This window comes from Plectropomus leopardus, chromosome 12, assembly GCF_026936395.1.
Source record: "Plectropomus leopardus strain MGB_pleo_1.0 chromosome 12, ASM2693639v1, whole genome shotgun sequence".
NCBI classification, from domain to species: Eukaryota; Metazoa; Chordata; class Actinopteri; order Perciformes; family Serranidae; genus Plectropomus; species Plectropomus leopardus.
Window position 1 is genome coordinate 11277134 of NC_142187.1, and position 26607 is coordinate 11303740.

The 26607-nt window shown below is 39.2% G+C and overlaps 1 protein-coding gene across 2 annotated transcripts in view; it reads right to left on the reverse strand.

Annotated features, from left to right (window-relative positions):
- The window catches only part of LOC121951319 (contactin-associated protein-like 4), a 200311-nt gene that overhangs the window by 125932 nt on the left and 47772 nt on the right, over positions 1-26607 (reverse strand). For both annotated transcript variants that reach the window (XM_088085078.1, XM_042497596.2), the window contains exons 4-5: positions 25316-25442; positions 8247-8436 (exon numbers count right to left, since the gene is read on the reverse strand). In XM_088085078.1, the coding sequence (XP_087941204.1) occupies positions 8247-8331 (85 nt within the window). In that variant the 5' untranslated portion in view covers positions 8332-8436; positions 25316-25442. The remainder of the gene's footprint in view (positions 1-8246; positions 8437-25315; positions 25443-26607) is intronic.

The window sequence follows — 26607 nt, forward strand, 5'->3', positions numbered from 1 at the left end:
AGTGAGAAATTTGCATGACTCTGTGTCCAGATAGGTTATCAGCATTGAGATCTAGTTGAGATTCTCCTGATATTACCGAGATCAAGAAATGAAGGATAAACTATGACACACAGAGCTACACTCAGTGTCAGCACTGTACAGACAGGCAGAACAAATTAGGACTCGGAGGGCTTGAAATTAGTGACGGAAACTTTAACATTACATTGTAAGCTCTGAAAATATGTAGGCTATTTGGAAATTTTCTAAGCTATTTTGTTAAGTTGCGTCTTAGCAAAATGCTCTGAATAACAAGTACTCAAAAGAGGGAGTCTAAAATGCTGCTGTGACAGTCTTATAAATAATAGAGAAGGTTAACTGTCTGGGTTTAACTGTTTCGGGGCTTGCAGCCTCTCTGTTTACATCCAGCTATCTGTGATTCTTCACTGCAAACCAAGTTAGCCGTTAGCTGCCTCTCCTAGCTAACACAACCACAGCTGTTGAGGACAAGTTCTCACGGGTTGCAATATGCTCCAGAACTACTCCAGTGGACGTATGTGCAAGTCAAAAAACGTGAAAATTGGCATCAAGTTCAGTGAGAACATGGCACTATAGGTGTGAAAAGCCCTAAGTGACTTCAGATGTAACACTTAAGAGATGTGCTCCTTGAACTTCACTGATGGATTAGCAGGTCATATGTGTCTCATTTCACTCCAGGCAGATATATCCTCCTTTTCACATGCTTACAAATGTGTGAAATACACGTCACGTTTGGCTGTTCTGTCCAAAACATTAAGGGCTGATATATAGTATTACATTTTGAGCCTACTTTGACAATCTGTTTGCAGCTTAAAGAGGAATGTACTTTATTTATTTTGGTCTTTCCACACTTCTGCAGATTGATGGATGGATAATAATAGGATAAATATCCATTTTATTCCATGCATAATTTTTTCCTTACCAGATTCTGGAGACTACATTACCCACAATGCAACCCCACTGCTGTTAAGTTGGACTGCGATTTGGGTTTAAGTTGCCAAATAACTGCCACAAGACGGCAGCTAAGTTCTGCAGTCATACACCATAAACATTATATCATTAACCCTGTAGTTTTTTGTCACTTTTATTAATAAAAACCATAAATGAGTGAAAAAAGTTGAACAATTTTATTCCCATTGTGTCCATGAAGCGTTGTTTATTGCGTCCATGGAAACAACGATAAACTCATCCGTGAAGTTATAGTTTCCTTCCACTGACAAAATAGTAAGTAAACATTTCTGTAACTACATTACTGCATAACTCATAAATGTTGCTATGCAAATATACAATTTAAAAACAATGCTGCATTTTCTCTTAAACTAATTTGGTCGCGGTGTCTGGGATTTGGTTTAATTATAGGGCACATGGGGTAGCTTCTAGAGCTTGATTCGGCTTTCCACCAAAGATACTACTGTCTCTTTTGTCTATATTTTACTGCGCAGTAATATACAAACTGCTGCAAAGTGCAACAGAAACACTTAAAGTGCACTTTTATGACACAGCTAGACAACATGTCTTGCATCACAAACAGGCTCAATAAGGCTGACAGTTTGGAGCATACAAAGTTTTTATGTTCAGATGTTGCTTAAATCCAAAGTGTTAAATAATCAGAGAATTGGGAGGATTTCTGAGGGCATCTGAGGAAATCACCAGCTAACAATACAGCAAAGCTAATTAAATCCAGTAATTAATACAGACATGAATTCACAGCGCTGCAGTGCTCGGAGGAACGGTGAAATAAATCAGAACAAAACAAGTTATAAGACAACAAAACTTTCTGAGGGCACAATTAGAGACACAGCAGAGAACCAATAAACAGAGAAAGAGAGAAGATACACAACTGTCTCTAATGAAAGAAACCTCTGATGGTCTTAATATTGTTATTCAGAGAAGGTCTGCTGAACACTTCTGCTGTTTTTCAGACTCATTTCAATTCAGTTCCTCAATTTTAATTTTCTAATACAAAATCTTTGTCTGCCAGCATCTCTGTTCAAACATTTTAAAAACTTTTAAACTTTCTGAGTAGCTGAGCAGAAAGGCAGCATCAACTATTTTGACAAATATATATAGTTTACAATTGTAGACAGCATGTGCACATTGGTATATCTGCAGGTACTGAGAAATCATAAGATAAAGTTAATTTAGTTTCCAGAAAAAAAGGCTGCAGAAGGTATTAAAATGTGTTAAATTTAATTTATGAAAGTCATAAATATTTTCTGTTTCCTGCTGTAGGCAGTGACATTTGTTATAAAAGGTCTTAGTATCTGATTATGGGATGTTACACACGTCCAGCCCTAGACACAGAGTAAGCTGCCTGCAGGAGGAGAGGCTTTGTCTGGTCAGGCTTTAAGTTAACTTTATCTTCTGGCTTAAGCATATACTTGGTGAATTTACAGCTCAGAGCAACTTAATACGACACAGTCTCTGGCTTTTGTTTGATATATTTTGTTAGAGAAAAATTTGCTGCACCTTTCCGATCAATCATTAGCATAGTGAGCTTGTTTACTAAATCACGCGAATGCCACTTCACAATGAATGCACAGCTGAAACCCGTTCAAACTCTCAAACTTTGTATGGAAAAAAGGAATAAATAGTCGAACATGTATGAACAGCCAGATACAATTTTACTGACATAATTCTGAGTCTCTAAACCTGACAAAGACATACACTACATTCCACTCTGCATCCTGTGAATGTCCTACATTTCAAAGTAAGCATAGGCACCACCACAAAAGAAAAGGCATGGCACTTGCTCTTACGTTGCATTGCATTAAATTCAGCAGATGCCGGTACTTATTACGAGCAAGTTAAGATTCAGTCTTGCTTAAGGATGTGCCAACATTTGGACGAGGGAGCTGGGGATTAAACCACCAACATTATTATTAATGGCCAACCTGTTGCATCACCTGAGATGTAGCTGCCCACTCAACAGTCTATTTTGAGCCACTCACTCTACACTATCTGGAGAAACAGGAAAAATAAACCAACAATCAACAAGAGGGAACTACTACAACAACAAGATACATTTGTTTATTGCTTTTTCAAACTTTTAGGAAGTCAGTCTGTCCTTTTTCCTCAGACAGACAAAGTTTGAAGAACATCTCACCTTTTTCATTGAACATCTAAACTAACCTGCAGTACAACTGAGTAAAACAGCAAACCAATGTTTCTGGCAGCTCAAAGGCACATTTTGTTTACATGTTATTCATATGGCTGCCGGTCTCTGAGCTGCTACACATGCAGTGACTCTTTCATATTGTAATATTGGAAGGTGATTAAACGCACAGTGGCTTTACGGCCCTGCGGGGTAGCTTGTTTCACAGACCAACTTCCTTGAATCTCATCACTTGTGACTTGCTCTCGCTGCTCCGGCTAACAAGTCATCAGAGCACCATCTGTGGCTGTTCAAATATGTATTCCTACTTTGTTGTCATTTAGTACCACTTCCATAATGAACTGTGAGCTGTCTGCAGGGGAGGGGGAGAAGGAGATGTAAAGCTCAGTGTGAAACCTGCGGCTGGGATCCCTCCTCCTCTGCAGTCCTAACTTAATATGCTGCTGTGGTTTATGGTCTGTGCATGATGAGTGTGCTGCTGGGTCAGACTGGGCGAGATAAACAGATAGACAGAGAGAGACATCGAGAGAGAGAGAGAGAACGATCAATGCAAAAGAATGACTCATGTTGTAATTGCTCATTTCACATATTTCCTAAGCTGTTAAAATGGGTTCTTTTTTTAAGGCAGAAATGTATCACAGATTTTTTCTGTAACTGAATAGTTGTGACAGGTCCATCACTTTTAAGGAGCAGGAGGCAATGAAACAGTATCAATCTGGTCTGTGAATTTTTTTAATGCTTCTGCAAAGATACAAGTCTTTGCAAAGCTATACAATGAGGGGTGTTACGGGTAACCATAGGTCTAAGAGGCTCACAAATGCACCAACAGGCTGCATGAGGCTGTCCTCCTGAGACAAACAATAGCTGCAATTTCTTTAGCAGATGCCCCATAATGATGTTTATGTTCAAGTCACAAAGCCCTCTAGTGGCCGTAGTAATTATGATGTTGACCAGGTGATGTAGAGCAAGATCCCGTGTTCTTTTAAACTGACATTCAACACTGGTAACCATGACCATGATCATACTATAACCGCAACTATATGTATATTGCTGTAACCATGACAACAAATGACCCCTGTAAAAAAGTAGTTATTTTAACCCAAAGCATCTTTCTCAAAACCAAAACAAGTTGCTTTTTGCCTAAACCCTACCAAACCTTAACCACAGCATTGTTTAATCATAAACTAAAAAAGACACAGAAAAACTATTTCATCATTCCAATACCCCACTATGCTATTTAGTATTCCAGAAAAAATATTGTGTATGTCTCAATACATAGTATGTCAAATGCAATATCCCCAAAATACCAAGATGTTTGGCTCCATTCAGTCAGATTTTGCAGTATGCGCCCCAGCATGCTTTTCTGACTATTCCGACCCACAAACCTCTGCACAGCAGAAAATAATGTCACATCAACTGAGCCACTGACAGCTCATTAACAGCTTGACAGAGGCTGTAATGACTGATGACAGAGCATTAAAGTGACAGGTGACCAGCTGATTAGCACTAATAGCTATATAAATTGGTTAAGTGAACACAATAGTTATAACGATCACAGACAACAACAGGACATAATTGTTAAATAACAATGAAAGAGAAATGCATGTGATGTTTTACTGCTGTGACTATACTATACCACAATCTACATCTTATGCAGTTATCACTTAAAAGTTTTCATTTCATACATTGTAAAGTAAAAACAGCTGAGCTCTATCGGTTGATCTCTGAAACTGGTAAACTCTGCATAATGGCATTTAGTTTTATCTCCAGTAGAATTGAATAGAATCTCTACTGTCTTGCAAAAAAAAACCAAACAGCAAAGCATCTTTCTGAGCACATTGCACAGATAAAAAGAAAACTAAAATGCTAAAATACATTTAAAAAAACCACATATAGACATTAAATTTCACAGTAAAAGAAAGTAAAATGACAGTTATCAAGTAAGTGCAGATCAAGTAACATATATATAAACAAGAAGGTCAAAGTTTAGGGCACCGTGTTAGAAATAAGTAGTCTGTTCTGAATGTGTACATACTGCATGCAATAATATGCACTTTGTCAATGCAGCTGCACTAGCAACTGAAAGTAAAAAGACAAAGTGTGTGTGGAACGCACCCCATGTCTTCATGCTGATATGAGCATCAGATCAAAAACGCAAAAAATAATGCATTTTGTTTTGTTATTGGAGGGACTTGCAGCCCAAATCCCAACAATGCATTATGAGGAACTGCGCACTGAGCAAGCTGATTGATTCAACTCATGTCGGGTATACAACACAGAAAAATGGGTTGTATGTATCAAAGCTGACCTTAGCACTCATTTTCATAAACTGTTGTTGTTGTTTTCTTTCAAATATTTAAGCAATATGTGATCAAATAGTTAATATCAAGGTGTTTTCATTTACACTGGCTGATAAGACCTCTTCTGAGGACAGTGTGGGCATGTACAGTCTGTGTGTGTATCAAACTGAAACCCCTGTTAGCTTTTGTTGGTACATGAACTCAGGTGACCTCACAAAGCTCCACCCACCAACAACCTGCACAGATGTGTGATGAGACATAAGTAATGAAAACATCTAGAGGGAAGTGCAGGGCCTTTAAATGAACCATATTAAAGTAAGGTAACAAAGTATTCAAACTATAAAAGTAGCTTTTGAGGAGAAGTTTTTTTGTGTGCTATATAAAATTTCTAAAGATGGAAAGATGTTAAATGCTGGCAGCTACAAGTTTCACAAAATATTCCTAGATCCTATCAGCTGAAACCAAATATAAACACCTCGAGATGAAACTACAGCGCTAGACAGAAAGAGAGCAGCGGGGGAGAGAATGCATGCAGTGAGAGAAAGGGGCATGGACATGAAACAGAGAGAGAAAAATATGCATATATAGGTAGAGAGAATAAAGGAAGGAGGACGGAAAAGAGGAAAAAGAAAGAGCGACACAGCAGCAGGAGAGCAGAAATCCAGGCAGGAGAGGAAAGAAAAAGATTGCGGGCATTGAAATAAATAAAGACAAATGTGTCGGGAGGATAAAGGAGGAGGAAGGAAGCTGACAGGAAACAACAGGAAAAGAAAGACAAGTTGGAAAAGAGAGGATGGAAAGTTAGCAGCAGATCTGAGTCGGAGACAGCAGATGAGAAACAGCAGGGGGTTAAAAAGAGAGAATCAGATATTTCAGACTGTGGATGCTCCTTTTATGAAGTAAGCACAGAGGATGACGGATAAGGATCTATATCACCATTACTAAAAATATTGTCTTCACATACACTCCTCTATCCTCATCCTCACTCATCTCCTCCTTCCTGCCATCATATGTCTGACTGTAGAGGACGCAATCTGTCTCTCTCTGTCTTACTATTTTACAGCCAACTGTTGTACCATTAAACTGCAGCAGGAAGATCAGATTATAAAACACTTTGCATAATCATGCAGTATGTTGCTTTGGGTAAAATATCCTCACTAAAGGTAGATACTATGGGCTTTCCTGAAAACCTTAACATCCAGATTTACCCTTTTGTTTCCTTTAAAGTAGCTTCAAGGTTGAAATATAGTCTTATATTATTAGACACATGTACTCTGGATAAGCTATTCAAACCCATAAATCCATGTTTTCTGGCCACACCATCTTGTCGAAAGGAAATATTCTTTGTGCATCATTTTATACACATTTCTTCAAAATTCTGCTTGACATTTTTTTAGTAACTTTAAGAGCTCAATTAGATTTTAAAACAAAGATATGTGAGTTATTTTGCAAAGTTTGACTTTGCACATCATTAGTTTGTTATTAACTGTGAGGTTTACTGTAATGGGTTAAAAGACAATACAGTTGAGTGTGAGCAGAGATGACAAAATGAGAGGGACAATCAAGAAAAAGGACAGAAATAGCATTCTACACAGCAAAGGCAAGGCAAAGAGCGTTAGTTCAAAATAAAGACCAGAAAATGAGGACAAGAGATCAGTGTCGAGTAGAGGAGAATAAAATAGTGTAGGGATGAAGGACTTTTTCTGCCATCTGTTTCGATAACATAGAAGCATACATCACTGCCTTCCTCTCTCCTCCCCTCATCCTGTTTCTCTCCATCCATCCTCTTGGATTTCCCTCCCTTTCTCTCTCTCTCTCTCTCTCTCTCTCTCTTCCGGCAGGGAGGCATAACAGCAACACACCACTTCATATTCACACACTGACACAGTGTCAGACCTGGACACTACCCCATGTTCACAACCAGGATGAGTCAATGACACATAAGAGAAGAAAAACGGTTTTTTCACCATTACAGAAATCACAGACTCAAACCAGCAACCTCTCAGTCCCACACCAAACCTCCACAACCTGCATACAACCTCTTTTTCTCTCACACACCTTCACACTCTGGCAGAGTGTGTGAGCACAAAAAACGTGGCTCAGTCCCAGGATGCTCATCATGCTGCACTGAGCACCAAATTAACCAGAAAGAAAACAGATAACCTTGTTTTATGCACACGGTGGATGAACTGGCTTGCTGGCTTTTGATAGGGGTGATAATGCTTCTTTCAGCCCACAGACGAGAAAAACAAACAGCTGAGACCTTTTCCTGCCAAACATTCAGCTCTGTGAGTCCACCTCTCTGCAGCAGCATCAGAAAATGCAAAGCTTTTCAGGAAGAATTTTGACCAGTAAAGCACGTGTTACACACAGTAAAATGAATAAAGCAAGGACGTTGCGTAAAAGTTAGAGCCTGAGCAGCGGCCACGTTGCGCTTAAAAATTACTGCTAAAATAACGATATTATTCATTCAACTGATTGAGCCCTCACAAATTCGCTAAAATTAAATATTTTTTTCCACATCAAACCGCCTTATTTCTCTTGAACCAATCGCTGATGCGCAACCAATACGCGCAAAACCGTACAGTCTTCATAAAACCAGAGAGCTCTGCACTTTTCCCAAATTAATTGAGTGAATATGTAACACAAACAGCTGATATATGGCTGGTTTCAGAAATCAGAGGCTTTGCAATTTTCCAGGGGGTATGACAGACGCATGAAGCCCCCGTTTAAAGCGGCCCCTCCGGGTCTGCGCTGCCCGGACTCACTCCGTCTCCTCCGGGGAAAGTGAAACAAAAAGCGCACAGTCTGCTCACCTTCTCCGGTTGTCCCGTGCGAGCTGCAGAGAAGCAGGACGACCTGAGCGATAATCCCAGCGACTCTTTTAGTCCCAAAATCCATGATGATGAAGCGGCGGGAAGACTGCAGAGAAGCCAGGCGGCTGCTGGAGGAGAGAGACGGCCAACCTCTCCTCTCCAGCTCCAAGAGAGATCTCCTCACACCAGACTGAAGGAGGAGAAGAGGGAGAGAGAGGGAGAGAGAGAGAGGTGGATTTAATGTGGTCACACTCCAACTTCACTGCGCCTCCTCCTCTTCCGAAAGCCCCCCCTTCAGTTCCTTAGTTGCATAAAAGCGGATTCAAAGACTCTCTGCATTGCCAAACTGGGTCCCCCAGTACATCTTTCACTGCGTGTGCTGCTGGCAACTATCGAGCTACTGGTAACCATTTATTATCCATGGGCCCCGGGCAGAATTTTTGCTAATTGGCACCACCCAAGGCAACAAATTCTAGTTTGGTATGAAAGAGTCTATGTGTATACATGATATTCACAGTCACAGTTTGTTCACAGTTATCAATCTATAATGACACCAGATACAAAGAATGAAAAAAATCTGGTCACTTTATTTGAACAAAACATGTCAAAAAATGTATTCTACATCTTCCAGTCATGTATTCAAACAATGATCATTATCATCCTCACCCTTTATCACAGATGTAATATTATACTGTCATACTACAGCCCAGCTGCCAAAAGAAAATGTTGGAATTGTATATTTTCTGCAAACCATAGATACGTATACATATATCACTGTCTCTAAAGTAATGTAAAGTGTATTAGCTGGCTTTGTGTTTCGGAGGTGAAGTGCATGACACCTTGGTGGGACACCTACCAACATGCAGACTAACAAAGATCAAAACAGGCTGTTTTTAAGCAAGTCATTGTGTTTCCAGCAGCTTTTTACCCACCATGCTGGGTGGTTTTACCCAGAGGATTCCAAAAGGGACGGTGCCATGAAAAGCAGTTTGTTTTTTTACAGACATCTCTGCATTTCCTGCTGGGATAGTGCTACAAAAAACGATTGCTTTCAAATGAGACATCAGTGTGTTTGCTGCAAAGATAGCGCCATGAAAGGTGGCTGTTTTTTTACTGAGACACCACTACATTTCCAGTGGGGGTTGTGCCACCAAAACAAGTATTTTAAGCCAGAACATACATTTTCCTAACAATAACCAAGTGGTTTTTGACCACACATTAACGACAACATTGTTCAGATGCAAAGAAAAGTACAGTTTCAATGGAGTTGCTAAATGAAAATATACATATGTTTGCAGAAATGTACTATGCCAACATTTACTCTGGCGATTTGGTTGCATATCCATATCCATTGTGCTACAAATCTGACCATCATCAGCGTCGTCACAACGGTCTGCAGTTTGGCAGGCATCTCGCTTAAGTAATATCCCATCAACCATCTCCTTTCCCTCCCAATGACAAAATCAGCTGATAAACTACATAACTTTTAAAAGGCTGATCTATGTATGATATGTTCAGATGTAACATACTCATGGTTTGCAGAAACATACAATGCCAACATTTTCTTCTGCTAACTGTGCTATTATAAATTAGTAATCAAACGTTAGTTTTATAAGTCAGGTCAGTTAGCAACAGAAGAGATATACCTGGCAGTTACTGAATGCAAATATTTAGTGACTACCAACTAGTTTCTACAAAAACTATTTTGTGTGGTGCAGCGCATTTTAATGTATTGATGGGTAAAAAAAAAAAAGTCATTTATTTTGGGTCTAATGTCCATCACATTTAAACAGCTGATGTAACCTACTTCAGGAAATCACTGCACCAGGCCAAAAAATACCCACTTCATATATACTGCATAAGCGTGTTATCAATCTTCTCATCCAATTCTCAGCAAGAATGCAAACAAGTCCATTTTCCCAAAATGTCAAACTATACCTCTAGGCTATTATGCATATTTGATAATATTTGCTTCTAAAATCCAGACTACATTTTTTTTAGTTATTTTCATGCAGGCTACATGATGATGCTGTTTTACTAAGAGTCTTTCCTGGTTCTAGAACTGTCATGGATGCCCCTCCACTTTGAATCTAAACATGAAATGCTGCACTCTCTGAGCAAAATGGCTGCTATCAGATATTTCCCCTCTATCCATGACAGAAAAACAGAAAACAAGAAAATCTGGGCTCAATTTGGCCAGAAACCAAAACAGCTGACCTCTCTGACCACCACTTCCACCACAGGCTATTATAACAAGGATTGCAAAGCTGGCGCCAACCACAACAGCTCTACCACTCAGCAAGTTGAAGCTAAAGAAGTCTGGTGGGCATTGGGAGGTCTGGCACTGCCCGATTATCGACCTCTGGACGTCTTCAGCGTTACAGCAGAGGATCCTGGTTCAGCCTCATGCAGCGAGGAAGAAGAAATGTGTGAGCTCTACATCCGGCTGAAAGAAGTCGAGTTGTGCAACATGATGGGAGACACTCCTGGCATCCCGCAGTGTAAGGAGACAATGATAATAACAACCTCTGCCGCCATTAGACAGTTTAATAGCGCACTTCAGAGCCAGGGGAGTCCATAGAATTGGTTCTTTTGCAGCTTTTTAATGTGGATTATCATCAGTATAACTATCATTCAGTCATGATCAATAGAGTTAGAAAGCTTTACGATCTCTTCAGTTCATTTATGTCTGCTTCTCAGGACAAATGGTGCGCGTACAGGAAAAGAGATTTAGAAGAAAATAAGTGATGTTGTTATTCGTATATAACATTTAATTTGATTTTTTTCTAATACGTCTTTTCCGTCTCTTTCCCCTTCAGTCAAATGTAAGAGGAACATCAGGTGCCAAATGGTGACCCAGCAGACGAGGAGAAAACCAGTGGGAAGAACAAGAAGACATTATTTTTAAAACACATCTTTATGTTTATTTGAATAAATAAACACAACAATGTTCTTAACCACAATCAATCTACTAACTTTTCTCAGATAACAAATCATGAAAATGTGAAATATTGTTAACTTGTAGTGACACAAAAATGGTTTCTTTAAAAAGTTGCCTTTATCAGGTTAGACTTTTCTGTTTAGACCTTTCAGTGCTTGATAAAGACTTAAAACTGAACAGACTACATTAATGTTTTGTAAGTTTTTCAGTGATTAGGAATGATGCAATGTTTCTATGCACCAACAAAAAAAGAAAGCTCTTGGCGTATTTTGGCATGTTTTCTTCCCTTTAAATCCATGCTCTCAGATTAATAACCTGCAATGACTGTTAAACCGAGAGCGTAATTATGAGAACAATTTTGAGTCGAATTCTGCAATAGATTTGAAAGCTGTAAAGGACAAAGACCTTTGACAGTTTCCGACATTCGAATAAAAGAACAGGTTTGAAACTCGCAGACGCTCATTCATTTTATGATCATATCTGTGTCGGGTGACATGCTTCGTTAGCACGCATTTATTAGTCACTGTGAAAACATTGTGGACGCGTTTCAACAGCTTATTTTAGAATATCCACCCGGTTCGGTGATGTCTGGACAAACTGTTGTTGATTTATGGCCAAATTTTGCAACAGGCCAATGCAGTGGTGGCAGAAACTGTGGTACAAATAAGAGCTATGGTTTAGAGGGTGATGTCAAAAATTAGTTTTTCAAAAACTCAGAAAATCTGGTCAGTCAGACTTCAATGAGTAAAGATGGATGTCGTACAAAGTTTCATTTAAATCGGGCTTACAACGTAGGTGTTTTCAAAGTTCGACTTTATTTGATAGCGCTACCATCTGGCTTATTAGGATCATATTTGTTGAGCAGCATTTGCAGAACCTCCGGCCAAAAATGAAAATGTCATGTGTCTATGGTGTACTGCTTCACAGGAATTTGGGAAAATTTTAGAGAAAAGTAACTAGACACCATCTTGTGACTTAAAACAAAGATGGCCCAGGAGCATAAAGTGTATGGGCCAATCGCCCCTTCCCTACCATCCTATCTCCGGCGCCCTTGCTCACACCACATACATCTTCATACTTGACCTTCATTGTGATTGCAACTACACTCTTGTAAAGTTCCATGACTTGTATCTTGCACAGATGCTAAGCTATCGCATTGACAATTATCTATCCACAGCCAAACAGACAGACAGACACCTGGCAAAACACTCAAGACAGCTTCTGCGGTAGTTCACCCATCACATCTCATATCGCTGTGGCTAATTTATGCACTGCTCTAAGGGGCATATTGCCATCCTCATACAATATGTAGAATGTTAAAAAGCTTCTACATCTTTTTAAAAATAACAGTAAGTGTGCTTCTATCTATTTTTTTGCAACTATCTTTAATTTCAGCATTAAAATCTTGAAAGGAAACACCAGAAATATTGCAAAAAAGTCTTTACACCTAGCAAAGGTGGAAAGCTGAAAGTTCAGTTATAATTTGCACTACATTTGATGGAAACCTGGCCACTGGCCTTGGAAGTCAAAAGTCAATGTCATATTGGTTATAATTACAACAGGTGGCTAACAGCTACAAGGAATCAATACACAGCAGGAGTTTCAGACCAATTTGTGTATCACAGAACCGCCACAGGACAAGGTTATGGTGTTATGTTGAACAGATCACGTCAGGCACTGATCATTAACAGAACACATCTATGAGGGAGAGGAGGGTTTTGGCTGTATTCATCGGATGGTCAAGAGAAAGTCCTGAAAACAGGGAGGAGCGAGGAAGACGTGCAGAGAGAGTCAGCAGGGGAATCAGATAATGAAAACCTACTGAGAGTATAGACAGCAGGGGAATCAGATGATAAAAAACCTGTTGAGAGCAAACACAGCGGGGGAATCAAATATCACTGAAGCCAGAGACGGCGAGAAACAAGGGATCACACCGTGCTCTATAACGCGAACACTCAACGCAAGCGTCACACACCTCGGTGGCCTGCAGACACACTGCACAGCGAGAAACCAGCTGGCTGTTTAATGTTCAAATCAGATGGGTGAGAGATTTGAAAACTGCAAACCTGAGATACGTTGAAATCACACAGAGAGGGAACAACAGGCTTTTGGTCACAGGAAATATTTGAAACTTTAGCGTAAATCCTGAGAGTCAAAGTCAAACAGTGACGTGCACAGCGGGAGAGTAAGAGATAGGGAGGGAAAAAAAGGAAATTTCCCAAATCTAAAAGCAGGAAATGGTGCGATGGATGGAGGTCTGATGCTCTTTCCATCAGCAAATTTACAAGACCATGTTTTTGATAAGTTTTGTATTTTATTATCAGGAAAAAGAAAACTAAAAAAAAATAAATGACAAGAGAACCAGAATGGTGTTATTTCTGTTTTGTTAAAGGACCATTATTTGTTGCTGCGTTTCAAATCTCTTGGCAGCTTTGAGCAAAACTTGGCCACTGTGGGAGATGTGGGGAGAGCAATTTGTTCCATTTTCCACAGAAGTATCCTTTTCTGCCTAAGCTGTGTTTTGCTTTTAAAGAAATACGTGTATAATGTGACCACATTTTTTCACAAGATAAAGAAAAAAGTAGAGTATATTTATCAATATAAGGTCTGTATAAATGACCTACTGTGCAGCTGAAAGAGTGAGTACATTATGGTAACTAGTGATGGGCACAAGTAGGCTAGTCACGTAACCAATTTGGACATCAGTATTAGTTCAACTTCAACATATAGACTAATAGCACATGGGGAAAAAAGAGACGAAAAAAAGATAGATAGATAGATAGATAGATAGATAGATAGATAGATATTGTAACGTAAGTATTTTTTTCTATTCCCCCTCCACCTCCAAACACACAGCGAGCTGTTACGTTTCTCATGTGATATACAGCTGTTTTGCTTTATGAGCTCATTATAAAAGCTATAGAGACGTCATTATTCAGTGTTATTAAATGAATCTTTCATTAACAGCAGAAAGAAGGGCAACCATCTCATTCCAACCCTTTCTACTCATGATTCAGTGCATCAGTGTACAGTACACAGACGAGATGACTTCTCTTTGAAACTTGTTTCTGGCTCCCAGCAGCTTGATCTCTGCTCTGCTCTCAAAGAAACTGAGTGTCTTTTCTGTTTCAGCCAACTGGCCGGCCAGTCGGGCAGCAGGCCTCCAACAGCCTGCAGCTGCTGCTGTGAATATAAAACAGAGTCAGAGTGCATCGATCACCAGCCCGCTCCATCTGGTGTTCAACAAAGAGTAAATATGAGCGTGGACAAAAAGAAACGAGACAGCGGCTTAAGAACAACTCACATCATGTCAGAGACACTTTGAGCCTTTAATGCTTTAGTTTAGTCCATTATCTACCAGTAACTGCTCCACTGAGAGCTCACTGTGGCTTTGAGCAACTACAATACATTCTGGAGATGATTGTGCTACTCTCAGACAGCAAATTTATAGACTAAAGGCCTGGTCCAGAAAGTTGTATGTCTTTGCAAATGACCAAAAATGGTTCTGAATGTTTGGTGACAGAGGGACTACTCGCTATTCTCTTTTAATGAGGCTAGCTGGTGAACTGCTGTTCTTGGCGAGCTAGCCACTAAGGCTGGAGATATACTTGCTGTTAAACCTAGCAGTTACATGTCCGGCTGTGTTTGGCTGTGTCATGAGCGTTTTTGTACACATACTAGTCAATACGCAGTGCATGTTTGTAGACGATACCTCTACAGGGGACACAGAGAGCCCAGATTAAATATAACTCAGCTACATGATGTTTGGGATGTACACAACAGACATGGCAACACTGGAGGAGGTTACTATTTATCATCAATCAAATTTTATTTATACAGCACCTTTTAAACAAATCAAATGCAAGTCAAAGTGCTTTACACTTTGATATTTTCAGCTCCTATGAGATCCTCTTGCAGGCTATTCTAGCATTTTGGAGCATAATGGCTAAAAGCACAATCACCAAATGTCTTAGTTCTACTCTGAGGATCTGAGGGACCTTTCTGGTTCATAAACTAAAAGCATCTCTGAGATATAATCTGGTGCAAGGCCATGCAGTGCCTCATAAAATAATAAAAGAATTTTAAAATCAATGCGAAAACTAAGAGGCAGCCAGTATAAAGTTTTTTAAAAACAGGAGTAATGTGTGCTCTCCTTCTGGTCTTAGTCAAAACCCATGCTGCAGAATTCTGAATTAGTTTCAGCCGATTGGTTGTATTCTTTGGCAGACCAGAAAGGACAGCGTGACAGTCATCCAGCCTGCTGGTTATAAAAGCGCACATTACTTTCTCTGTGTTGCTCAGAGAGAGAAATGGCCTGGCTTTGGAATTTTTAAAAAATTAATAATAATGTTAATGCTGAGATCATACACGCTTTTTTGGTTTTTTTTTTAAAAGAAAGATTATGACATAATGACCTTAACTTTAAGAAACATGACAAAAGATATGATTGCTATGATCTGGACTTTGAAGCCAATTTGCCACAGTGGCCAAACCATGTAACTACAACTTGCGCATCCATCATATAATACCACGGGGCCCATCAATACTTTTTTGAATAGACTTACATTGTGAAAAAGACATCTGTAAACAAGTAGAAACATTTTTTTGAGTGTCACAACCCCTACAGAATGACTTGTTTCACAATCAGAATGTGGGTCCCATAACATTTCAAAAGTCATGATGGGTCACACCGTTAAATTAATTTATACCTATTTAAATTAGTAGAGAGCTAAAACAGAAGTGACCAGCTTGGTCTCTATTGCTCTTACTCTGTGGGTCCAATGATGTGAAAGATTTGAGTAATTTTACACCAGAGAGGGAACTTTCTTGGCTTTGTGCTGCACTTTCATTAGAATGAATGGGGCACTGCCACCAATGCTGTATCCAGTTCTCTTTATAAATTCATTGATCAGACAGCACTAAAATGAACTGGCTTAGATGAAAACCTTCTGTTTCTTATCAATATTTATCCAGAGAATCACACTGAATTACAAATTCCGAGTCAGTGTTTTCTCAAGTATTCACAGTTTGTACACACTATTCAGCTTTCTGAAATTATGCGTAAAAATTTTTCCCATATTTGCCGTTAAAGATGGTATCAAGTATGTGAAAATGAACTGAGCAAACTAAATGGAGAAGCACCAGCTAGAGCTTAACGTTCCAGCCAGGATGAATTTATAATTACAAATCATCTACATCACATTTTTTGTAATATTGCTCACTTAGTTTCAGTTTTATTCACATTCAAACAGCACACTTATCAGCCTCTCTGTCCCTCTCTCTCTCGGCTCATTCTCATGCTGCTCTCCCTTCTGTTTTTCAAAAGTCTATTCAGTGTCTGCTCAACAGTTTTGGAAGTTACCATGGCAAAGGAAAAAAAACAAAAACAAAAAAAACCCACACTCAATCGTTGATGATGTGGTGCAGAAGAAACGTGTTGCCTCTCCACAGGGATCACTGGTTCAAAATACAACGACAGCTCTGACTGGCTAACTCTGCGGTTTAATAGTGAAGGACCCTTTGGGAGTCAATGGCTTGCTGAGTGCTCAATCAAATAAAAGCATGTTTTTATAGAGCTATTTTAATGGCAAAAGATTTGAGAGATCACAAATCTAAAAAACTGAATCCCCTGAGCACAAACTCAAAGTGAGAGCAAATGTCAATGTCACTCATTTAATCTCACCTGGAAGTGCATGGTCATCCTTTTAGACCCGCTCTTCTACTTGCACACAGCAATTCTATGCAGATCAAAGTGTTGTTTACCACAGGATGTCACTTTTAAATTTCTAAATGGGTATGGATAAACAAATTTGACACAGTGTTTATCAGTTTCAGAGGTGTGGGTAGGGTCACAATGCAGTCAATACAAGGAACAAGGATAGGACCTAAATGTAGATGAAGCAGGCAGACAGGATCAGTTTGGTGATTTACTGGCAGGTACAGATAGGCAGGCAAGTACGGGTCAAGGTAAAGGGTCACAGTAGCTGAAGCTTTAAAAGCAGAACAAAACACACGGCAAAAAGTAGCGCAGCAACTTCCATGGTCGTCTAGAAAATGGATGGAACAGGACCGTTATACATACAAACTGAGAGGGTGACGAGGGAATGAGGTATAGGTTTGCAATTTTCGTCAAACCCACAAGTGTTAACAGGGAGTAAATAATGTAATTAAAAGGTAGTTTTGACTTCTGATGAACTAGATGTTTAGGTGTAGTTATTTGTGGTACAATGCCTTTAAGGTGTCCATAATCAGGAATTAATGGACTCTGTAGAGACAACCTTCCCACCCATTAAATCTTAATAATAGTCATCTTGTCACATTGTGTATGTATACATATACAGTATCTGTTTTCATGCCTCTTCCATGTTCAGGATATCTTTATAGAGTATTGCCTATGTTTGGTATCTTGTATCCATATCTGTATTTTAAGACCCACCAACAACCAGAGTCTAATTCCTTGTGTGTATCAAAATATTTAAGAATAATTATACACACACTATGTAGGTGCAAGGCTATCAAGAAGCAGTGCACATTAAACTTCAGCATCACTAAACTTGAGTGGTATGAAGTAAAAAGCAAAACCATTCTTTTCCTATGGTACATCATGTCTGTTGGCCGCTCCTCTCTTACTTATGTGCGTCATGTTTTCTGGCGTTTTTTGGGTTGGGAAAAAAGTTAATAGATTTTCAACTTTTCAGCTTAAGGTGCGGAGCCGCACCATTCAGCACTGTCACTTTTTGACAATGCACACCCCGTATTGCATATGCAGCCCCGCTCCAGGCGCTCCCAGCTTTTTTTCCCCCAGATGCGCTTCCAAGGGATTTTTGGAATGGTCACACCTGGCGTGATGCGTGTCGGTGTGATGTGTCTTGGTGTGATCGCCTCATAAGTGTGCAGGTGTTACTTTTTTCCTCATTAATATATTTGGCCAATAAAGTGAGTCTGGACATAATCTTCATCTGGAACACCTACTGGCATATTTACACTGACGTTTGGCAACAAGAGGAAACAATTATTCTTCTCGTTCTTGCTAAATTGACTGCGGTATTTCCTGGAAATTGCTTCAGTTTGATGTTGGATGCTCCTGACTGTTGTTCGTGTGTGTGTGCCTGTGTGTGTATGTGTGTTAGAGAGGGAGGGGGAGAGAGAGAGAGAGAGAGAGAGAGAGTATTTCATATACTATACCTCATTGTTTATGTGTGACCTTGAGAGAGGTCATGGTTTTGCCCTGCAGCCTATCAATAACACATCATGGTAAAGGAGCAGGCTGGAGGCAGTGAGTGTGTCGAGGTGTGTGTTCACAAGGCCAAATTCACTTTTACAGTACGTGTTTGAGCATCTTTGTCCTTGACTTGAAATAAGTCATGCTACAGACTTTTACTGTCTCAATATAAACTTGAATTAGATGAATCACACATTAATAACACCTAAATCATACAAATATTTTTAAGTTACATGACTTTTATCATGTTTTTACAGACTGAGATCAATTTATGTCTGTTTTCCTCCCAAAAAAACCAATGGAGGACAAGAACTTCTATAAGTAAATTTGTCATGTTTTTAGCTGCCAAAACATTTTAATACTGTCTCCAGTTTTATGTCACTTTTTAATTTGGCCTTTCAATTAATGTTGATACACTGATGGATAGACTTTAATAGACATTTTAAACTCTCTGAGACCTCAAATACAAGACTTTGTGTTTTTTTATGCGGTTACGAAGAATCAGTCAGAAACAAGTTGACCAGTTCTCTGTCTTCTGCTCCTCATCCTTGTTTAAAGCTAGCAGCTCTCAGCTACAAGACTATATATCTGGTTTTGCGGGATTGATTTGATTTTTTATGAGTGCAATGCTAAAAATGTGGACTACTCCGTCTTTCTGTTAAAATAAGGATGTTAAAAGCAAGTTAGGAAAATATAAAGATGTATCTAGTGCTAAAAAAATTAAACCTCTTGAGTAAGAATAGAAGTTTTGCTTTAAAAATATAAGGTACACTTTAATAATATTAATAAGAAAGTCCTCAATGAGATACAACTGTTCAAAATTTGAATTGTGTACCTCATCGATTCATCTCATTATGATGAGTACATAGAAATAATAAGTCTCAGTTAGTTTTAATGAAAAAAAAAAAATCAGAATTTGGTTTCTTTCTTGCCATCTCTCAACAAAAAGGAAATGTGTTTTACGATGCTCTTTACGTAACTTTCTTAAATGCACTTGTAGGTAGATCTCAACAAAACAGTGTCAGCATTGAGGTGGTCGTAGAGATGTTAAACTACTGAACCTGAGTAATTTTCACTGCAGTCTATGAAAAAATAAAAAAACAAAACTGGAGTTGGTCCCATGAGGGTTTAAATATAGCCAGTATGCAATATGGGTTGCAGGTGTATTAACTTGTAGCAAAAAAAGGCTAAATCTGCTTCTGATCAGAATCCCCTCCACTGTGGAATATGACTCTGGTATGATGAAATAAACTCTAAGAGCTTTCTGAGACAAGAAGCATTCAATTATACATTGAAAACAAATGAATAGCACTCGAATGATCTTCACGTCCATCTGACATCAGTCCTCTGATGGTCGATGATTAATCAAGTCCCTCTATGAAGAGATTAAATGCAAGAATATGTAATATTAATCAGGGATTGACGAAAAACACCTACTGGCCATGCGCTTTAATGACTCATATAATTACCTCTGCTGTCTGGATTTAATGAACTTTTCTAAGAATTAATGACTGAAAAAAAAAATTCTCAGAAAGTGCATAAAAAGACCCCAGCAAACAAGATCCAGTCTTTTGTGTGAAAAGGAGGGTTGTTAGATAGTAAGAGAGCCTCGGGTGGGGATGGTTCTGCGTTGTTTAATCCTAACCTGACAGATGGTGTGAAATGCCTGCAGGCTGCCAGTCAGATGATTAAGACAGCAGCAGGTTTCCTCAGAGAAGCACTTCCGGGCTCTGCTGGGTAGACTACAGGTGAGCTGCTCTTCATCTGATCTTAGAGAGGAGAGGAATTTGGTTTTGTTGAACTGACAGGCTCTTGTCCGTCTGCAGTATGTCTTCATCGCTGCTAGCCCTTGAAAAAAAGCTAAATCTGTATTGTTGGTGGTCAGTATTGTAAGAAAAAATCCCAGGCGTCTGCAGCCAGAGTTAAAAATTCACACATAATCAATTTTCATCTTGTTTGACAAAAGGAAAATATAAATGTGTTGGGGTGCATGACCCCTCTTGTTGACTTTTCTGTACTGACTATGACAGAGCTGGATGGGACATACTGGGAGAAGGCATGTTGCAGTTACTGCAGTTATTTGTGGAGGCCCGCCAGGATCAAAACATCTGCCAACACATATTGATTTTCTAGCACAGAGCGCACTCTGTGCACAGATGGAGCAGTAAAACACCAGTGGCCAGATGCATAAAACTCTGTGTAGGTTCGTGGCTAAAAGTGTGTATACACACAGAGGCAGAAATACGCATATGCATTCTTATTGTCAGATTTCTAAAGCTGTGTGTACACCTGATTCTGTTTCATAAATCTCAGTCATTATGGTGCTGGGTGCACACGGACAAGCCTCATTTCCACACCCGCAGTTCAACACAAACCTGTGCAAAAAGGCATTAAACATCCGTGTCCATATTGACACGTTTGCCCGTCAACAATTTATTACACCTATTGGTGAAAAATACTGTGAGTTAGGTGCAATTTTATTGTTGAATCAGAGAGGTTCACCAATGGTGCAAGAGCAGCCATTATTTCACACAGCCGTGGATATTTGTAGCGAGAATACAACTGATTCATCACATTTATGCAAAACACTGTTGCTGTGAAATCTTGATTGTCATTAATATTAAATGTCAGAAGATAATTAATGTAGCAGTAACTTTACAATATACTCCACATGATAAAATTAAACAATTTATAGAGCATTGAATATAAATAAAATAATACTGAAATGTATCACTCAAGGCGTTTGCATGTTTTTTTGTTGGTAAACATCATTTATGCATCTGGCCCCAGGTGTTGTTAAAGTGAGACTTAACTGTCCATTAGGCTGGGTCTAAAAGTTTGCTTTTGTTCACCTCGGCAGCAGCTGCTCCTCTCATCCATTAATCTGATCAGCTCTGACCAGATTAACAGATCAATTATCCATCTACTCAAATTCCTCAAACTGCTGCTGGAAAAAACAGACTCATTTAGAGTTCTGCCTGCATCACGCTCACTGACTCACGCAAACATTCGAATTGGAGAAGTGTACACAGAATCATAAAGAAACACACACACACACACACACACACACACACACACACACACACACACACACACACACACACACACACACACAGACAGACAGACAGACAGACAGACAGACAGACAAAAAAGCACGTTTGTTGACCTCATAGACATGGAAACATAGATACCTCACTGGCCTCTCTGACAATGCGTCTGCACAGGCGTCATATTGAAGTCTTTTTCCATTTGTGAATGGAAAGTGAAGCACAGCAAAGTGAAAAAGGGTGAAGGAAGAATATAAATTAAATAAAATAATAATTCACTTCCAGCCAGTCACATCACTGGTCTCATCTCTCTGAAACAGCCAATGACCAATGACAGAGATGCATTAGAAAAACTCAAGAAACGTAAAAACACTTCCTAAGGAAATGATGTTGCCTGGATGGTGCTGCAAATCTGCAGCCAGAGGCAGATAATGTGAGTTTCTATTTAATCAAAGCAATGACTACAGAAATGAATACTATGTTTATATAATTGGATCAATGCAACACTCTTTTGGTTTTAAAGCTACTACATCTAACGTCATAAATGGTGAAAAAAGGAAGAAACAAGCTGCCAAAAATTGCAGTTAGAGCCTTTGAGCAAGGTACCTTCTGCCCAGGTTCAGATTGATGGGTGGAGGTGAGCCTGACCACATCTTAACATGTTACAGAGTTATCTTATCTGACCTTCACACATCTTGTAGTGACTTCTCCAGTCTGATGCTACAAATATGTTTTTTTTTTCCTTTTTACTCTCTGTTTCAATAATAGTTAATAACAGCCTGAAGCTTTTTTATAATCCTGGACGGATGAAACCGGGCCAGACAAGAAGGAGATCCAAATGGCATTAAAAGTGAGCTCAGTATAACTTTTCCTCTGTTTTATCCTTGGAACACTGATGTTTGACAACTACACACAGCAGCTTCACTAATCCTATTGGTTTCTCTTTCAGGGCAACTCAGGTTTTTTTGTTGTTTTGGAACAAAGCTGATCAGACTGGCAGCGGCCCCCTGGAAGCTTCAGACTGTCGAGTTGTTGGTCGGTTCACCGCAACTCGTCTCTGCCAGGAATTAATACGCTTACTGCTGGATTACACAGCAGCAGACAGCAGCTCTGCTCTACTGACTCTACCCTCTCAAAAGTCAACAACAGACATCAAAATAACAGCTGAAAAGGACATAAGTCTCAGAGATTGTAACATTTAAAAGTATATAGAATATTCAATTTTTCTCTATTTTTCCTTCTATTTTTGTTATCGGGAAGCAATAATGAAATGTGGAAATGTTGCAAAAAGGTTGCCACAGCAAATAAATTGTGATTAATGTTGCAATGTCAAAAACAGCTGCATTTACTTTTATGAACTCAGTCAGTAACAAACGCATCAATTTCCTACAGTAAGACAATGCCCTCCCTGTTAATCTATTGATCATCTTTGTGTACTTTACTGAAGAACATATGGATTTCACCTTGGCTGAAAATACAATATTAATGAAGGCTGTATATGCAGTCATTAAACAATGTGAATGTCCAGAAAGTCTAGAAAGTGTGATAACCTGAAAGGAGTATCAAATTTGAATTTTGAAGAGTGCCAAGAGGAAACTAATCAGCTTGTCAAACAGTGCTCAGTAGCAGTGTAAATGGATTCCACCGGAGCTTTTTGTACATTAACGGCCTCATTAAAGAAACAGAGGAAAAGGGGGTTTCAATTCATCTCCTTCATTAAAAATGTTTTTGAGAGGACGTCTCTTTGAGCCCAAAATCATGGAGAGGAAATTAATCTTGTTGTTCAAGAGTTCCTTAAGCACAAGAGTTTGATGTTGATTTCCTCTGACAGTTTTTTTTTTTTTTTGCTGTTATGTGAATATTGAATGTATATCGGTTTACCCATTTAAGTCATTGTTACTTAAGTGCAGTTTGTCCTCAATATCAGTACAACTATGCTTTGCAGAGTAGTATTATGTAGACCATAAAAGAAGAAGAGGAAATATGTCCAAATGCCTCCTAGAGCATTGGCTGGCTAACATGATGAGCAGACAGGCAGGAAGATGGAAAAGAGACCAGATAGACTGAAGGACGGATGGCTGGTCAGCCAACAGAGATGGGGGAAGATCAAATTATTCTTGAGGAATTCGTTTCAGAGCAGCTTTATTTCTTTCCAATATCTTATTAGTTGACACCAACTATTCTGAAACACTTGAAATAGAAAGAAAAAAGACAAACTGAGGGAAAAGCAGAACAGCTGGATAATGAAGGAGCAGACTGAATAGGCAGTTTTATCAAACCAGCTGGATGACTGCAGGGACAGCCTGCAGCAGGGACTCTGGAGAATGAGCTTGGGAACTACCAGCAACACCCTTGGATCCAGGGCTTTAAGTTTAACTGAACCCAGTCAGATAAAAATCGAGTTGCCCATAGATGAAACCTCAGGGAGGTTTTTCAACTAGAGACCTAACAGGAGCAAAGGTGTCCTGTCCCAGAGGAGCAATTTGGCTGAACAGAGAGCAGTCAGTGAATTATAAAATAAGGACTAGAGGCTATCTTACATCAGACCAGCCATCCACAACATAAAATTAATGTGGGCCACTGACTCAAAGTGGTGGGAGGCAATGGCGCCTTTCCCTACTTCCTACTAGGGCTGCCCCTTGAATGTTTGAGATCTGAATATCAGTCGCAGCCCTCAGTCAACCGAGACTGCTTCAAGTCGAGCAGTCGTTTTTTTTTCTGTGTGGTGTGCTTCTGGGGATATTTTGGTCCCCAGATTTTGCTGCACAGTGAGTGTTCTTGACAGTGGTGCATTTACAGCTTACAGCAAGTAAATAGGATATGTTCTTTGGGTTTTTCTGATATCTACTGTCGGCAAAAAATATCATCAGCCATTTGTGATCCGTCATCAGTGCATTAGCTTGTTTAATTTTTGATGGTTATGCCGCCGTCACACTGAATGTCCTGCTGAGCCCCATTCAAACTTCAGAACTTTCTATGGAAAACCAAAGGAATCCTCGAATATTCGTATTGACCAGCCAAAATACAATTCAACTGGCAGAATTCTGAACATTATGCCAGTTGAATCGTAATAATAATATAATAATAATAATAATAATAATAATGATAATAATAATAATAATAATAATAATAATAATAATAATAATAATAATAATAATAATTCTGAAGGACACAGCCCTGCTTCCTACACTGCTACTTGTGGCACTCATGCTTGGACCACACCCATCTCCCAACTCCAAACGCCTTCATTGTGATCTCAACCACATACCTACCACATAAAGTTCTATGACTACAATTTGCACTGATGTGCTATCATATGACAAAATCTGGGCACAGACAGATAGACGTAAAAACACCAGGCAAAGAACTTGAAACTGCTTCTGTTGTACTGCCTGCTACCACTGATGTCTTACTGACCACTTTTTGCCATGATGACACACCAACACACAGAACGAGTCTGATGGCCAAAACAATGCCAGTCATACTTCTGCGGCTGGTGAAAAGTGTAGCAGTGAGTAAAAAACAAACAGGAATTCGATTGCACAGCCAAGGACAATGACATCATCACTGTTTCACTTTGATGACTTTGTCATCACTTTGACCAAAACCATGCAGACAAAGCAGCGTGAAAAGATGCCACAAACTAAAAGATCAAATTCATAACAGTCCATATTAAATTTTTTTTCAAAAGCCAACAGATGATGGACTTAAAAACTCGAGTATATATTGACTGGTGCCACCTCCAAGGAGATGTCATTACACTGTTACACATTACAGCACATCACACTTTAAATCATAGTCACTGCACACAGAAGAAGTTATTTTAAAGGCCCTTGTGGATCAGGGAAAGGGGTCTTACCTCTGTGCTCAGCTCCTCCCCCCTTCTGTACTGCAGCTGCTTTAAGAGTGGGATAGATTCTCTGAGTGACGTCTTTTTTCAGTCCACGTTCTTTGGAGTCCTCCCCCTCACTGTCAGTGTCACGTCTCTGTTAAACATTACATAACAATGTCCTTAAATGTCATTGTGCATGGTGCAAGTTTACACAACCCTCCTCACAATGACAAAATCCCCATCTGAAAAGTCCTCTGAAAACATCTGTATCTGTTATTTTAAAGGCCTCTGTAGGGAGTGACATTGAACTGAAATGAAATTAATGAATCCTCCATCAGTGACCTCACCTCTGCTCCTTTCACAACCATCACCAGAGCATCAAGCCATCCTTACGGATTTTTGGCTTGCTTTCATACCACGGATCCCTAACCAGTTTGGACATAGCTTAATGAGAAACTTGAGAAAACATCACTGCGAGAAGAGGAAATTGACTGATATCCTTTCAGTTTAAGTCACTCTTACTTTATACCAAACTCCTGCCTCTTACAGAAAACAGCACTCTATTTCACCTTGTATAGAATATCATTCATGTGACACACTTTGGATATATAAGCAAAAATATACTTATATATATATATATATATATACACTTTCATATCTGACTTTCTGTACCTGCTGTGAAGTCAAAATGATGAGCGAGGAGCACACACATGGTTATAATGGAAATAACAGTAGCGGAAAATTTAACTTTACAGGGGATTTTTCTCTTTGCTTTGCGACCACTTAAATGGCCACTGAATGTATTCAGTAAGTCTTGGACAGAAAAATGTCTGAATAAAGCGTGAAATGTCTGCACTTTTTGAAGTGAATCTGATTAAGCTGAACAGCCTCAGAAATGGAAATGTTCTTTCTCTCTTTGTTAAAGTTGTGCTTCAGATCTCTATTCACTTTACTCAGATGAGATTTTTTTTTCACACAACATCAGACAGGAGCAAAAATATACATGAAAATAGCATGAATTATCAGTACCTATGAAGCGGTGTTTCGTTTATCTCACTGACACACTGAACAGCCTCTGAAGTGGAAATGTCTCTTTTTAAGATAAGAGACATCAGAGCTCCTTAAGCTTTCTCAAATATATAAAGGATATACAATTACTGTTTATCTTGCATCAGGCAGAGAGACGTGGTGAGTGTCCGGTAAATGGTTGAAATGTCATGTTGATCTGAAAGCTTATCGCTCAGAGTGCCGATTCCTTTCATTTCTCCTTTTATCACAGGAAATCAGATCCTGATTTGTAAACTCAACAAAATGTCCCA